The 15,211-nt window shown below is 35.2% G+C and overlaps 1 protein-coding gene across 9 annotated transcripts in view; it reads right to left on the minus strand.

Annotated features, from left to right (window-relative positions):
- TSGA10 (testis specific 10) overlaps nt 1-15,211 on the minus strand; it is a 149,937-nt gene that overhangs the window by 103,920 nt on the left and 30,806 nt on the right. For 7 of the 9 annotated variants that reach the window (XM_050755077.1, XM_050755078.1, XM_050755076.1 and 4 more), the window contains 6 exons: nt 14,225-14,290; nt 12,739-12,906; nt 12,184-12,342; nt 8,848-9,018; nt 8,680-8,757; nt 7,308-7,459 (listed from right to left, as the gene is read on the minus strand). In XM_050755077.1, coding sequence (XP_050611034.1) covers nt 7,308-7,459; nt 8,680-8,757; nt 8,848-9,018; nt 12,184-12,342; nt 12,739-12,789 — 611 coding nt within the window. In that variant the 5' untranslated portion in view covers nt 12,790-12,906; nt 14,225-14,290. Of the gene's footprint in view, nt 1-7,307; nt 7,460-8,679; nt 8,758-8,847; nt 9,019-12,183; nt 12,343-12,738; nt 12,907-14,224; nt 14,291-15,211 lie in introns of those variants that run through there. The other 2 variants (XM_050755079.1, XM_050755080.1) reach the window with 2 other exon arrangements.

Raw genomic sequence — 15,211 nt, forward strand, 5'->3', positions numbered from 1 at the left:
TTTGAGACAGAGTCTTGCTCTGTCACCAGGCTATAGTACAGTGGTGGGATCTCGGCTCACTGAAACTTCCGACTCCCTGGTTCAAGCGATTCTCCTGCCTCAGCCTCCCGAGTAGTTGGGATTACAGGCATGCGCCACCACGCCCAGCTAATTTTTGTATTTTTAGTAGAGACAGGGTTTCACCATGTTGGCCAGGCTGGTTTGAATCTCCTGACCTCGTGATCCACCTGCCTGGGCCTCCCAAAGTGCTGGGATTACAGGCATGAGGCATCGTGCCTAGCCAAAAAAAAAGTGTATTGTATCAGTACATATGTAGGCAGCCCCAACTTTGACAGCCATGCAGGACCACAAAAATGACTGTACAAGTCGTCCAGGCAAAGTAATCTTTAATGATCAATGAGAAAAACAATGTTTCCATAACTTTTAAATTTTTTGTCAAAATACAACTTTGTTACTGTCATTTATAAGTATATAGCAAAATTTTTTAAAAACTAGTATTTATTGAGTATGTTGTAAATTAAAACATTAGATACATTGAGAATTAACATGATTCTTTATAAAAAGTTAGTTTATCAAGAGTAGTTTGAACAGTGCTTGCCACCTCTTATCAAAACAAAATACAGAGCAAGCATGTTTTTTATGTCTTGGCAAATTGTTATACACCTTTCTAAGTTTGGATCAGCTTCCATGTTTTACCCTTTATGCTTTCAATGGCATGAAACATCTCGGAGAGTTCTTTTAATATAATGGCTTTTGCCAATGTCACGTCTACTGGACTGCCTTCATCCTTTTTGTCACACTTTCTTCACTTATTTATTTATTTATTTTTTTTTTTGAGATGGAGTCTCCCTCTGTCGCCCAGGCTGGAGTGCAGCGGCCAGATCTCAGCTCACTGCAAGCTCCGCCGCCTCCCGGTTCACGCCATTCTCCTGCCTCAGACTTCCGAGCAGCTGGGACTACAGGCGCCGCCACCTCGCCCGGCAAGTTTTTTGTATTTTTTAGTAGAGACGGGGTTTCACCGTGTTAGCCAGGATGGTCTCGATCTCCTGACCTCGTGATCCGCCCGTCTCGGCCTCCCAATCTCGGCTTGTAATCTCTCAAACTGGGATTACAGGCTTGAGCCACCGCGCCCGGCCACTTTCTTCACTTATGTTGATAAGGTTGCCTTTATTAGTTTCCCTGGAGGCATATCTAGAATCTCTTTAATGGCAGCAGTGTCAACACTTCGATGACAGCTACCTCTTCCTTAATTCCCTTTACATTTGACTCAAATTTTGCTTCCAGTGTTATAACTTTTTGTTTCTTTGTTGCATTTTCATCTTTGATGGCCAATTCCCCCTTTCAACTATCTGTGTTATAAAATGTCACGTTTGTCACTGGGAAGGAGGCAACAGAACAACAGACTTTGCTATCTAAGCATAAACTGATTAACATGTCACTGATCAATCACCCACAGACTTTAAAAGATGTGATGTGATTGGTCACTGGTCATGATTTATATCTGTTATTTTCTTAGGCATCTGTAGATTAAAGAGCTAGCAGTAAGTTTGTACTTAATGCAATTACTCACAGTAATTACTCTGGTAACTGAAACTATGTTGGTAGAGAACTGATATTACTTAACTAAACCCTACTAACCAAATTAATGCATATAGAAACCGTGCAAAGTGGGGACTCCCTCTAAGAAACTCAGATACAGGCAAAATTTACCTGCGGTAATAAGTGTCAGGCAATGGGGAGGAGGAGAACTGACTGGAAAGGAGAATAAGGAAACTATCTGGAGGGAAGGAAATGCTCTGTATCTTTACTTTAAAGTATGGTTACACAGCTATATACAATTGTCTACATTCATCAAACTGACCATATGTTATTGCATATTAATGACCTGAATCTGAAAATATATATATATAGGACCCCAAAAACTTAAATTCAGACAAAGTTCTAAAATAAATTCTAAAGGATATTTTTCTAACAGAAAATAAAGGATTCCAGATCACTCAAGGGCAACAAAAGGAATGAAGGGCAATGAAAAGAATAAATGTACAGGTAAATCTAAACAAATATTGACTGAGCAAACAACAATAAGTGTTTTACTCAGTTCATATATATATATTTATACACACATATATGTATATGTGTTATTAAAATATTTGGCTTAAAATGGTACAGAAGTTAAGATGGGTAAATGGAGTTACTGTTCTAAGGTTCTTGCAATTCTCAGGTAATCACTAAAAGAAAAATAAATGAGTTTATGACTTCTAGAATGATTTTTAAGCTGACAGAAAACAATAAAATGATTTTTAAATACCCCATCAATCCGAAAGAAGGCAAGAATCATATAATTGATAATAACAGAAAGTATATAAGACATTAGATTTAAACCCAAAGATATAATAAAATACAAATGGACCAAATGGTCCAGCTAAAATATAAAAGATATCAGATTAAATTTTAAAAACTTAACACATGCTATTTATGAAAGATGTCTAAAACATAAGGACACTGAAAGGTTGACAGCAAAAGAAAATATTTTTCATGAAAATGAATACCGAAAGAAAATTGGTATAGCTATGTTAATATCACACAAAGAGGTAAGAAACATGAGTAGAGATAAAGAAAGTCACTTACTAATAGAAAAATTGTAAATGCATATGCACCTAATAACATACCATCAAAATATATAATGAAAAAACTGACAGCTCTCCAAGGAGAAAAAATTTTTATACGGAAAATAGTAAATATCAAAACTTTTAGAATATACCTAAAGAAGTATTTTGAGGATAATTTAAAGCTTTACATGTTTCTATTAGAAAAAAAGGCCTAAAAAGTAAAAATGTAAGCATTCATCTGAAGAAAATTCAAGACAAAAAGAAGTCTAAAGAACATAGAAGAAAGGAAATAATAAAATAAGAACAAAGTTTATGAAATAATAAAAACAAACAATAGAGAGGATCAAAACCAAAGCAAAATGTTGGTCTTTGGAAAAAACTAATAAACCACCAATTCCAGAATAGAAAAACAGGAAATAACTACAGACTCTACGTACATTAAAATGTTCACAGGATATTATAAATAACATTATACTAAATAGCTTTTAAAATTTAGACAAAATGAAAAATACTTACATATATATACTGACTGGCATAAGAAATTATTTCTTTAATAAATAAATGACGAGACTCTGTCTCAAAAAAAAAAAAAAAAAAAAAAAAAAAAAACATGCAAGGCCGGGCGCGGTGGCTCAAGCCTGTAATCCCAGCACTTTGGGAGGCCGAGACGGGCGGATCACGAGGTCAGGAGATCGAGACCATCCTGGCTGACACGGTGAAACCCCGTCTCTACTAAAAAATACAAAAAAACTAGCCGGGCGAGGTGGCGGGCGCCTGTAGTCCCAGCTACTCGGGAGGCTGAGGCAGAAGAATGGCGTGAACCCGGGAGGCGGAGCTTGCAGTGAGCCAAGATCACGCCACTGCACTCCAGCCTGGGCGGCAGAGCGAGACTCTGTCTCAAAAAAACAAAAAAAAAACAAAAAAATAAATAAATGAAATAAAACCTTCCCTTAAAGAAAAGATGACATCCAAATGACTTTATTGGTAAGTTCTACAACTCCAATCTCATACAAACTGTTCCACAAAATGACAGAAGACAAAATGAATTAAAAAGAGTAAAAGAGTATTATAGTATGAGTTTACATTACCTTGATATCAAAATCTGATTTAAAAAAGCCGTAAGAGACAGCGGGGTGCGATGGCTCACGCCTGTAATCCCAGCACTTTGGGAGGCTGAGGCAGGTGGATCACCTGAGGTCGGGAGTTCGAGACCAGCCTGACCAACATGGAGAAACCCCATCCCTACTAAAAATACAAAATTAGCTGGTGTAGTGGCGCATGCCTGTAATCCCAGCTACTCGGGAGGCTGAGGCAGGAGAATCACTTGAACCCGGGAGGCGGAGGTTGTGGTGAGCAAAGATCGCGCCATTGCACTCTAGCCTGGGCAACAAGAGCGAAACTCTGTCTCAAAAATAATAAAAAATAAAATAAAAGCCATAAGAAAGGTAAAGTATCAGTCAATCTAAATTACAAAAATAGATGTAAATATACAAAACAAAATATTAGTTAACTTAGACCAATAATAAGTAACAAGTATAATATAGCGTGACCAATCTGTATTTATTCTACCCTATAAGGTTGGTTTAGTATTATAAAATTAATCAGTGTAAGTTCACATTTTAACAGAATAAGGGAGAAAAATAATGTGACCATCTAAATACATGAATAAAAATTATCAGATCAATTTCAACATTCATGCATGATTTTTTAATATCTGGGCAAAATAAAAATAGAAGAAAATGTTCTTAAATCTAATATTACATAGTTATCAAGAGACCTACAAGAAATATATTCAATAGTTAATTAGAAGTAATTCTCATATAACAAGGCAAGAAAAATAAAATGTGTAAGAATTAGAGAGGCCGGAAAAGAATACTTTCAGATAACATGATTTTGTATACATAAATGAAAAAAAAAACTTCTGTAGATGGGTTATTAAAAATAATGAAAAGTTAGCAGGACTGTTGGATACCACACCAAAATATAAAAATCAATTTTATTTTTATATACCAGCCACAATTTTTAAAAATAATATAATCTCAAAATACTGAGTACCTATGAATTTAACAAAATAAATGTAAGACCTCTCTACACACAAAAAATAGGAAACATTATGAAGCAAAACTGAAAAATATATAGAGAGAGATATACAATGTTTATGGCGGCCCAGAAGACTCAAATAACATAAAAATAAAGTATTTCAAAATTAATCTATTATTCAATTCAATGCCAATTAAAATCTTAATAGGGTTTTTCTTTTTCGGGGTGGACTTTGACCAGCTCACTCTAAAATTTATATGAAAATTGAAAATGCAAAGGGCTGGCAATAGTCAAGACTTTCTTGATGAGTAACAAGGTAGATTCGTTCTTATAGATTTAACACTTTTACAGTTATAGTAATTACGGAAGTTTTGTAATGGTACAAGAACCATGTAAAAGACAAATGGAACAGATTACTGACCCTAGAAATACACACACACACAGATACTTATTTATAAGGAACACATCTCTGCAGAGCGGTCAAGGACAATCTTTTCAACAAACATTGCTGGGAAAATTGAGTTATCATATGTGAAAAAGCAAAATAAAACAAAACTTGCCCACTGCCTCACAACATATACAAAAATACACTCCTGGTAAATTACAGATATAAATATGAAGATAATATAGGAACATACCTTCATGTTCCTATAACTGAGAAAAATATTTTCTCAGTTAAAAAAAAAAAAAAAGCATAAATTAGGCTGGGCGCAAAAAAAAAAAGCATAAATTAGGCCGGGCACAGTGGCTCACGCCGTAATTTCCGCACTCTGGGAAGTCGAGGCGGGTGAATCATGAGGTCAGGAGATCGAGACCATCCTGGCTAACACCATGAAACCCCGTCTCTACTAAAAATAGAAAAAATTAGCCAGGTATGGTGGTGGGCACCTGTAGTCCCAGCTACTCGGGAGGCTGAGGCAGGAGAATGGCGTGAACCCGGGAGGCGGAGTGTGCAGTAAGCCGAGATCACGCCACTGCACTCCAGCCTGGGTGAGAGAGTGAGACTCTGTCTCAAAAAAAAAGGATAAAATCATAAATCAAACAGGAAAGATGAATAAATCTGACTACATAAATAACATCTGTTAATAAAAAGATACTTTTATTTTTGTAGAGACAAGGTCTTGCTATGTTGCCTAGGCTTATTTCAAAGTCCTGGACTCAAGTAATCCTCCTGCTTTGGCCCCTCAAAGTGCTGGGATTACAGGCGTGAGCCCACGTACCCAGCCCAAGACAAGCTTTCTTGGAGAACATCAACAGTAGACTAGACGAAGTAGAAAAAAATAATTTGTAAACTTGAAGGCAGGTCATTTGAAAATACCCAGAGGATAAAAAAGAAAAAATATTAAAAAGAAATGAAGAAAGCCTATGGGATATGTGGGACACCATCAAGAGAGCGAACATTAACAAAGGATTATAAAAACGAAAGGAGCGAGAAAGAGAAAGGAACAAAAAGATAAAGAACTAAAGATTCCGCCTCAAGAAAGGAGGAAATTCTGTCATATGCTACAATGTGGACAAACACTGACATCCTGCTAAGTGAAATAAGACAACCAGAGAAGGACAAATACTACTCAATACTCTACTTACAAGATGTCTCTAAATAGTTAAACTCAGAAACAGAAAGTAAAATGGTAGTTGCCAGGGACTGACTGGAGGGGGAAATAGGGAGTGCTGTTCAAAGGATACAGAGGTTCAGTTATGCAATATGAAAAACTCTAGAGATCTGCCTTACAACACTGTTCTTACATTTAACAGTATCAGATTATACACTTAAAAATTTGTTAAGAAAGGCCAGGCCCGGTGGCTCATGCCTGTAATCTCGGCATTAATAGGAGTGTGAACTACTATTTTTCTTTCTTATTTTAAGTTCCGGGGTACATGTAAAGGATGTGCAGGTTTGTTACACAGGTAAACGTGTGCCACGGTGGTTTGCTGCACGGATCAACCCATTACCTAGATATTAAGCTATTACTATGCTTCAGTGTTCATAGATGCAATGAAATTCAACCTTACTGAATCTGTAGAACCTCTAGTTCTCACATCAACAGATACTAAAAGTAAAACCACTCATGTGGAGGTCTTCAAAAACTCATTCGCCCCATCGCCCAAGCTTATTGCCGTAGGCTGCTTCAATCGATATGTGTTCAGCAACCATACCAGTACATAGGAAAGGCTAAGTATAGTACTTGCATTCAATTAATAGATGTTCCACCACATGCTCCTATTTCTCTGTTATGGCTTTTCATTATATTCTAAATCACTCTTTCTCTAAGCAACTGCCAAACCTGTGCTTTGTGTTTTCTTATACTGTTCATATCCCAAAACAGAATTTAAAGTTATAAAGGTAAATTAACAATCAAAGTCAAATATATTTTGTACCCAGCAGAGCTCTGTAAACGCTATTTCAGTGAAAAGTTGAAGTTTTTAACAAATGTAAAGTACAATTACTAGAAGTGTGATTCCTGGTTAAGTGTGGCATTACCAGTCTGTGATTGAGCTCAGGAAAATTGTTCACTGTGTGCCAAGGTTCCTACAACTGCTTTTCAATCATCCTTTCAGAAATGAACTCAACAAATAATTTTCATTATAAAATACACTATCAAAAGCAGAGCTATAGTTATAGTAAACTGTTGGCTGTTTAAAGGTAATTTAGTTTACCTCAAAGAATTATTCTCTGCTTTTTGTCTGCCAAGTTCACTTTCGGTATCCATTGCCTTTCTTGCTAGTGATTTCATTTCTTTTTCCACAGTGCTTATGGTTTCCTTCATCAAAGTCATATTTGACATTTGCTCCATACGTTCATCATCAAGCTATACAAGTAGAATGACAAGGTTACTGCCATCACTAAAAACACCTTGGTAATCATCCTGAAGGGACATATTCCCTCTGCACAAACTGGTTTGTGGCAAGACTGACATGATGAGATTATCAGGTTAGACCTGACTGCTGTAGAAGGTTTTACAGATAAGGTGTTCTGAAGCAGGACCAAGCAGCAGCCACTGCAAAGCTTTTCTATAAAGCTTATTACAATATATCAGTCTACGTTTTTCAATCTGGTTCAATCTGACTATAGTATAAATATGCTATTTGCAAAAGAATTTATTTGTTGCCCAACATTAACAACTTATATAATGTAGAATTATGAAAATAAAAATTATTTTCTCCTGTCTAGTAATTTTTTTTTTGAGATGGAGTCTCGCTCTGTTGCCCAGGTTAGAGTGCAGTGGTGCGATCTCAGCTCACTGCAACCTCCACCTCCCAGGTGCAAGCAATTCTCCTCTCTCAGCCTCCCGAGTAGCTGGGACTACAGGCGCACGCCACCACACCTGGCTAATTTTCGTATTTTTAGTAGAGACAGGGTTTCACCATATTGGTCAGGCTGGTCTCAAACTCCTGACTTTAGGTGATCCACTGGCCGTGACCTCCCAAAGTGCTGGGATTACAGGCGTGAGCCACCATGCCCGGCCCCCATCTCATATTTTTAACTCATTACAATAAAACAGTACAGATGAATTTATAAACATCTTCAATTATATTTGGTAATAGAAAGTTAAATTCCCTTAATTATGTTAATATAGTGACAATATCAATATATATTCGTAGCATATCAAATCTGATTAGGAAAAAGGTGATGTTTCACATTTAAACTCAGTTTAAATACACTTTGCTTATTTTTATTTCATCAAAATTTTCTCTACCTTATCCACTCTTTAGATAGAATAAACCATTTTCTTTACATCTGGCAATATTATCTTTAACAAAATATGGAGATAAGAAAGTGGATAAGATCCCTGAAAATGAATTCCTAGTGATTTTTCTGAAGTACACACTTTGCAATCTAACACCAAAAAACACATTTTTAGAAGGAAATAAGCAAGTAAAAAAGTGACAATTTACACTATAAAATACCTTAAGCATTTTAGGAATATAAACACTATCTTAGAAAAATAAAAGAACTTCTCTGAACACAGAAAAAGGGAAAAGGGGAAAGTCAGTGAGTGTTTATAGCCAAGAGATTTTTTTTTTTTACATTATGAACTGTACACTCCAGCTCCTCTATCCTTTGTTCCAGGTGAGCCTTCTCATTAAATGCTGTCTCTTGAGCAATCTGATTAAAAAGCAAAAACAAAATAAAGTGATTCCAATATCCCTGCATTTGTGTTTCACCTATGTTCACGTAAATAAAATCCTTTCCAACCTTTAGCCTCTCTCTTAAACTATCTCGTTCTGTGGTCATTCTTCGTAAATCAGTGAAGGCTACATCTCTTTCAGTCTCCACTCGCCGGAGAATAGCATGTGCCGTTGTTGATTTAGGACTCTTACAGCTTTTCATCATTTCTCGTCGAAGTCGGGCAATTTCTTCCTGTGCCTATTATTTAAATCATAGAATTTTGTTTAACAAGCTTTATGTTCTATGTTTAGAACACATAAACATAAAAAATCTTATATCTAGCCAGTTAAAATGCAAAACTACATCAACATGCATGCAGCAGGGTAATGATATCACTTTTATTTTAAAATGAGTTTATACAAATAAATGAAAATGGATATATTTAAATAGAAGTTCATGTTACAACATCTTTGTCAAAAGTCTACAATAAAATTAATTGGGAGGAAGTCATTGCAACAGAAAATGTTTTGCTAAGAAATACATTTGGTATACTCCATGTATTCATTTTGTAGTGTAAATTTAAATTCAGCACAATTTAGGCAGACTACCGGTTTAATGAATATTATCATAGTATTTCAGTCTTCCTAAACGTAAATGCACATGCCATTGCTATGTGCTGCTACTTTTGCGCTGACAGAAAGGCCTACCAATCCTTACTGATAACCCAACATAGTCTCTGCACATCTGTCCAACCATCCTTGGGTCCCGAATCTATTCCAAACCTGCAGATTATTTAATATCATAGTTTGCTGCACATGTCTCTTTATCTTCCTTCCTCTTGATTTTGATCACTGTCTATTCAGACAGTCTCCAAGCCCCAAAGGAAAATATGTAATTTCCCAATTTCCATAGCTAAGCCTTCACCAGAACCCCAAACCTTATCTCCTAAAGTGTCTTCTAAGATCTCCCTGACTCAATCATAATTATTTCTTCTCCTCCTGAATAGTGCCCTCTCCACTGGCACTTTCTCCCCTGCCTTCAGTCATGAACGGTGCTCCCTTATCTTGAAAACCTGTCACTTGATCCTGCTGACCAATTTACCATCCTATGTCTCTTCTTCCTTTGACACATTAAAAAAAAAAGTCCTATGGTCTATAACTATTGCCAATGGTTCCTTACCATCCACTCTACCACCCAGAATAACCTGGCTCCCACCCTCCCACCCTCTGTGGAATTTCAACTAAAGACCTAACCAAATATAATGGTGTTCTCTCAGTTCCTATTCTCCTTGATATTTCAGTGATGTCTGTTGCTGTTTACAACATGCTGCTTCTTGAGATTCCTTCCTCCCTTATAACATTGTTCCTCCCTAGCTCTCTGCATCTTTGTCTCTTTCAAAGGTTCCCTTCTGCCTCTTGAATATTATATCTTAACTTTTCTGCTCCTCTACGTACAGTTTTCTCATTCAGAGACTTCATCCACTCTGAAGGTGCGAAGCTCACTGCTAAGCAGATGACTTCCAAAGCTAACTATTTAACTCTTGCCTCTCTCTACTCCAGTCCCACAGTTCTTACAGCCTGATGGCAATTACGACCTGAATGTGCTACCATCATCTTACTCTGTCTAAAAACAAACTCACATCTTTTTCCTCAAACCACCAATGACTCTCCTATTTCTTATTTTATTACCATATTGCTGAGTCATTCAAGACAGAATTTTAGTCACTGTCATGTAACCCTCCTTCTTCCTAAGATCAAATCATGTCAAATCTTCCTTCACAAGGTCTTTTGCATCTGTCCCTACATTTATTTCCACTGAAACACCCTTGCTTAGTCCCTTAATGCCTTATATGTGCACTACTGTAACAGCTTTCTACGGAGGAGTCCATGGTCTCTCCTTCCTCCAACTCTCTCAAAGGAGAAATTGTTACATAAGAAGATGATATAGAAAGATGATGTGAGAAATAAAAATTTGCCATAAAGTTAAAGTTTTTAAATTGTAAAATGCTACTTTGGTCATATTTTGCCTGCCTTTAAAAAAAAAAAAAAAAAAAAGATTGTTGCTTATAAAGCAAAATATAAACCCCATATAAGGCCCATTGAATAGTCTGTACCATTTAGTCCAGAAGTCAGCAAACTATATATAACTCACAGGCCACATCTAGCCTGCCTCCTGTAAGTCTGTAAGTGGAGAAATATTTTTGCATTTTTAAATGACTAGGGAAAATATCAAAAGAATATTTTAAAACAAGTAAAAATAATGTGAAATTCAAATTTCAGTATCTATAAAGTTTTATTGTAATACAGTCAAAGTTATTCATTTATGTATTGTCCAAAGCTGCTTTCACCCTACAACTATAGGGCTGATTAGTTACAACACAGACCACATGGCTTGCAAAGCAGAAGGTATTTTTTGTCTGGGCCTTACAGAAAAAGTATAATGATTCCTGCTCTAGTGTAATCTACCTTTCAAGTCTTAGCTCTCTCCCTTCTCCACTGACACACATCCTCTATTCTAGTCTTAAACCAATTTATTTATCCACTGATTTTCCTACCTTTATCCTTTGCCTCATACCATTCCTTTAGTCTGGAATGTTCCTTCTAGTTCCTTTCAGCGTAATAAAAACTCCATTCATTTTTCAGGGCTCATACTTCATAACTTTTAACAAAGATTTCCTTGATCACCATACCTAAAAATGCCCAATTCTTTTGTTTCTTATAATATCTTCTAGACCACTTATAGTAATAAAAGTCAATAAATACAATATACTTTATCTCCCTAACTAGACTGTAAATTTATAGGAGAACATGGTCAGCATCTTATCATTTTTCTATCCCTTAGAGTAGTGAGCCTAGAACCCTACATATAATAGCTATAATTTGTTAAAAAATTGTGATACTTTTAAAAGAAGTTATATGGATGATTTATAGGATTCAATACTTGTTGGGTAAATAAGTTATCTGATTAATAAAAGCTACGCAATTTTAAGCTAGAAAGCAGAGGTAAACTACATACTTCTTTTATTCTCTAAAATTAAGCAAATTACATAAAAGTTCCCAAAGTGATGCAGTAAGGTGTGGCGAGCTCAAGGTGAAAAGGTCAGGATTTGATCTTTTTACCTTGAACTCACAACACCTTATCTTTTAACGGTTTCTCCATATCTTATTCCAAAAATAAGACTACTTTTATGCATGCATATGATCTTTTTTTGGCTATGGGGATAACATATGTGTGTACTCACATACCTACTATATTGGAAATGTATTACATTTCATTAAGAATATGTTAAAAACATATGTAATCCCCAAATGTTAGATTAATTTGATTTGCAGGTTTAAGCAGTCTCATAGATCTCAAAGAAGAACTACATACCTCTAGAATTCAATGTTATTGCTTACATAACTTGTTTTTTTATAAGTTTACCTGTTCATAAAGAAGGAAGGTCTTGTCTCTCTCAGATGTAAGAACCTTGACATTACCCTGAATTTCTGCCAAATGGCGCTCATATTTTTCCAGCATGCATTTAAGTTCTTCACGATCTCTTGTTGTTGTCTTCAAAAGTTCTACATCACAGTTTGCACCCTGTTATTATGTAAGGAATTTGAAATTCTTCTTTGATATATAGTACTGATAGAAAGGTGCTACTGATAGCAGTGACCAATTTCTATTTAAGAAAACAAGACTATATAACAAAAGGAAATTATAAAAAATAAGTTTAAAAACCACGTCTTTTTAGAACAGCTTCGTTCCAAATTATTCCACATTTGTCTGATTACCTCCCAAGAGCTACTCATGCTGAGGATAAAGAACCAGTATCAGTAGTCTACTGCACCATCAAAGAGACCTCTGTCTCTCAACCCCTTTGATATAGCAATTCACACCAAATCAAAACAAATCATTTCCAAATTAGGTAAAACAAAGAATAAAAGCCAGTGTCTGGGTAACAAACTTCAAAATATTTATGTTTATAAAACCTACCCGGGCAGTTGGTGATGGGCGTCTTGGACTTTTAGACCTACTTCTCATCATCTTTCTCAAATGTTGAGCTTCACTCTTATAGTAATCTCTGTCTGCTTCCAAAGTCTTGACAAAGGAATCAAGTCTAGAAGGAGATTTATTTTGTGCTTTTTCAGTATCTAAAATTATCTTGCCAAGGAGGAAAAAATTAGGCCATTATTTCAAGCTAAACAATAGCATCATTTTCTAAGTGAAATTGAAAACAAACAGGATCCTTAAAAACATTTAATTTGGTATTTTTTAAATTGAACATTTAAAAATTCATATATCAATAATTTTTAAAAAGCAGTTAGATATCTTTCTTTTCCAGCATTTCTGGGTATGCTACGTTTTAATTGAAAGTATCCTTAAATTTGCTCAATAATTTTGGAGAAAAAATGGTAAAGAAATTTTAGAGAGGCCAGATATGTCCACAGACCTAGCACACATCCTAGAAATGGCATGGATTTACTTTAGAAAAACATACGCTACTAGGCTGGGCATGGTGGCTCACGCCTGTAATCCCAGCACCTTGGGAGGCCGAGGCGGGCGGATCACGATGTCAGGAGTTTGAGACCAGCTTGGCCAACATGGTGAAACCCCATCTCTACTAAAAATACACAAAAATTAGCCTGGCATGGTGGCACGCACCTGTGGTCCCAGCTACTTGGGAGGCTGAGGCAGGAGAATCGCTAGAACCCAGGAGGCGGAGGTTGTGGTGCCATTGCACTCCAGCCTGGGCAACAAAGCAAGACTCCATCTCAAAAAAAAAAAAAAAGGAAAGAAAGAAAAACATATGCTACTATTAAAGCATCTGTTATAGCATCAAAGTTTTGTCCAATATTGTTCATTGAGTAAATACGTTAACTGAATGCTAGATATTCCATACTTGTAAGCATTCCCATGAATTTGCATTCACTTCAATATATTTAGAAACACTTCTTTGACAACATTTATTTAACAAGACTTTATTGGGAGACAATTATAAATATACTTTCAGATAGATGGTTTTAAATATTTTAAATAACATTAAAATGTTTTAAACAGAGCAGTTTTCATTTCACATTGTTAGACAAATAAAACATTGTTTGGAATTATGTAACAAAATTTATGGCTTAAAAATATTTATTATTAAGGGGGATAAAAGTTAATGTGTAAACAAACACACTTTATATTTTGAGAATTAGTCACCATTTTAAATCAATTAACAGATAAGGACATTAATAAAACTAACCAAAAGTTGTTCTTTGCCTCTAGGAAAGAAAGTAGTAGTGATGAAAGCAGCAAAAAAAAAAGTCACTATTACAGATAGAGGTTCCCCTGTGTCTCTAGCAGCTGGTGCAGATTTTAGAAAACAAACATATTTTATTCCTCACGAAACGCATGAGAGCCAAAGATATGACTTTATATAGTTTAGTGACCAAATAAAAACGATTCCTTAACACATATTTATGAAAAATGTACTTACAGATTTAAGCCTTTTTATTGTATCTTCCAATACTACAATATTATTTTGCTGGCAAATGAGTTCGATCTGAAGAAAAAGTAAAAAAAAAAAAAAATTCTATTAAAGATGTTTAAACTAATTGGAAAAAGAACATCAAAAAAAGGAAGTCACTTAAAAAGAAACATGAAGACAGTGAATATTTTAAAGAAGAAATAACCTCTGTTTAGCGACCTTCGATGATAAAAGATTATTTACCCAGATGAAGTAACAATTCCCTTCAATTACCTAATGTTCTGTATAAAATGTTAATTGATTATATTTTACCAAATTATCCCCCATAAACAGGAACAAAATGTTAGTCTTAATTATAATTCTGAAGATAATAGGAAAGCAATAAAAAAATGACTAGAATAAAACAAGTTGACCCAAATTATCCCATTCAGAAAAGATTGCTTTCTCTTCTGAACTCAATTGCTTGGTTCAATTCAACACACAAAATACTTTTTGTATCAATTTATGACAGTGAACATACCCAGTCTTATAAGATAGGAACCCATAGTCATGTATTTAGCATATGACTACACTGTATGCTTCTACAAGACAGTGACTAAGTTTTTATGCAAAGCAGTAAAGTTCTTTGCTAATAGCATATTTGCTTAATGTATTTTGCAATTCATCAACCTTTCCCTCATTATTCTAAAGTGCATCCTGATCTTGCCTACTACATTTTAAATTTGAATTCTCTGGAATTACCGTACTTCATTTGTTCTTTAGACCAACGTTTTCTTCTACGATTGTTCTGGCAGTCATATTTTAAGTTTATGAAATATTAAGGGGTGCTATTATTTGGAACATTTTTCTCACAAGTAAAATACTTAGAAATAGAACATAATTACATACAGTTTGGATAACCTTATGTATAGTCTTGAATAGACAATTTTCAATGTTTTAGTGTCTACTATTAAGTAGACACTAAAATGATACAGGTCTACTTTGAATGTGTTCAGA

Source organism: Macaca thibetana, chromosome 13, assembly GCF_024542745.1.
Source record: "Macaca thibetana thibetana isolate TM-01 chromosome 13, ASM2454274v1, whole genome shotgun sequence".
In the NCBI taxonomy this organism is placed as follows: Eukaryota; Metazoa; Chordata; class Mammalia; order Primates; family Cercopithecidae; genus Macaca; species Macaca thibetana.